Source organism: Rhagoletis zephyria, unplaced genomic scaffold, assembly GCF_001687245.7.
Source record: "Rhagoletis zephyria isolate East Lansing unplaced genomic scaffold, Rhagoletis_zephyria_1.1 Rzeph_scaffold_00680, whole genome shotgun sequence".
Taxonomy (NCBI): domain Eukaryota; kingdom Metazoa; phylum Arthropoda; class Insecta; order Diptera; family Tephritidae; genus Rhagoletis; species Rhagoletis zephyria.
The window spans coordinates 177790-179852 of record NW_016157764.1 but is presented as its reverse complement, the minus strand read 5'-3'; the positions used below and the strand labels follow the sequence as shown (position 1 = coordinate 179852).

Here is a 2063-nt window from a genome sequence, read left to right as displayed (position 1 = left end):
CTTTTTGGTAGTCTTGACTGCTTTTACGCTTTTTGTCAAAGTTTCTTTTGTACGCTTCTTGAGCTTTCTGAATATTGACCCTGGCTTCTTCTCTCAGAATACGACGATCATCTTGAAATGCGACCAATAATTCTTCTTGAAGTAGATTTATTATATCGGTAGACATCTCGCTTTTCATTTTTATGCCAAACATAATCTCATATGGTGTAAATTTCGTTGACGAGTGAACGTGCGCATTGATAGCCTTTTGTACCACCGACGTATAATTGTACCACTTAGCTGGCTCACTAGCTGACAACTTCGCCAACATCGAGAGAATTACTCTATTGACTCGCTCAATTTGGCCATTGCCTCTCGGAACGCCTGTGGTTATTTTAACGTGTTCAATTTTAATTTCGTTACAAAATTCTTTAAATAAATTTGATACGAATGCTGCGCCTTTATCGCTTATAATGCGTTGCGGATTTCCAAATGTTGTGGCCCATGTACTCAAATGTTTTACTACTTCCTGCGCGTCTGTTGTTTTGGTCGGAAATAGCCAAACAAATTTGGAAAAACCGTCAACTATAGCGAAAATGTACTTATAATTCTTCGACGTTGAATCTAAGATACCCAAATGATCGACATGGATAGTAGCAAGTGGGCAGTCACCCTTATCTATGCAATGCAGGAACTCTTCCTGCTTCCCCGCTTTACGATTGTGTATTATGCACTCAACACAGTTTGCAATATGCTGGTTCACTTTTTTTTCTAAATGCGCTATGTAAAAGTCTTGTCGAATTGCGTGCAACGTTTTTTGTGAGTTCATGTGACCGAAATTGTGAGCATTCCGTATTATTTCTTTTTCCATATTTCGCGGTACTACCAACAACTCTTGGCCATTCAACTGCTTATATAATACTCCGTTGTTCATTACATAATCTGCGTATGGTTTGTTGTCGAGAACTGCTGCTACCGCTTTTAGATGCTCATCGGTTTGTTGTGCTTTCTGAATTTGTACTTGCACCTGCTTCCCTGGGTACGTCTTTTTTAGCGGCTGTCTGCTTAAACGCCGCACAATCGGTAACGAGGTCAAACTGAATGCCCATTAAATAATGTCGTAATCTCTTAGTTGCTAAGTACGCAGCTTTGACTTCAAGGAAGTAACTATGAAGTCTTTCTTCTTGCAGTGAAGTCTTTCGACTCCAATAAAACACAGGATGGCACTTCCCCTCATACTCTTGTACTAATGTCGCGCCAAACCCATACTTGGGCGCATCTACATGAAGTTGTGTTTTACCATTCTGTTTAATAATTTTTAAAACGGGCTCTTGCTTAAGCGCTGTCTTCAAATCAAGTATTGCTTGCTGTTGCTTCGGACCAATTTGAAATTCAGATTCCTTCTTCAACAACTGTGTTAGCGGCCTAGCCATGATGGCATAATTTTGGATGAATTTCCTAAAGTATCCCGTCAACCCTAGGAAAGCTTGCACGCCCCTAATATTTTTCGGTACAACAACATTTTTAACTGCTTTAATTTTATCTCTTCCAGGCCAAGTACTACCGTTCTGAATTTCATGACCCAAAAAACTAATTTTGTCTTTTAAGAACTTGCACTTTGACCACTTGATTTCCAAGCCAAAACTCTGCGCCTTCTGCAATACCTTCTCTACGTGCTTAAGGCACTCATCCGCTGTCTGTCCGAAAACGACTGTATCTTATACGTACAATTCCATAATACCATCGTTTATCATCTGCCGAAAAATGTAATTAACATACCGCATGAACACTGCTGAGGAGTTACAAAACCCAAATGGTGCTTTAGTGAACTCATATAAGCCTTCTTTGGTTACAAATGCTGTGTATTTTCGGCTACTTTCCTCCACCGGTACGTGGAAAAACCCATTTCTGAGATCCATTACAGAAAAAAATTTCGCTGACTGCATCTTCTCTAACACTTCGTCGATAATTGGCACAGGAAAACGATCCTTTAACACAGCAGCATTTAGTTTACGGTAATCTATGCAAACACGATAACCACCGTCTTTCTTCTTTGCCAAGACTACTTTACTTGCTATGTTTGC

General features: G+C 39.8%; 1 protein-coding gene across 1 annotated transcript; it reads right to left on the bottom strand.

The window, feature by feature from the left end:
* Nucleotides 1-79: 79 nt before the first annotated feature.
* LOC108361013 (uncharacterized protein K02A2.6-like) lies at nucleotides 80-1412 on the bottom strand (the record flags this gene model as incomplete). The annotated part of the gene is made up of 2 exons (XM_017613548.1): nucleotides 1219-1412; nucleotides 80-1076 (listed from the first exon to the last, which is right to left on the bottom strand). Coding segments are annotated over exons 1-2 (1191 nt in total), but the record flags the coding sequence as incomplete, so codon positions are not given.
* Between the last annotated feature and the right edge of the window lie 651 nt (nucleotides 1413-2063).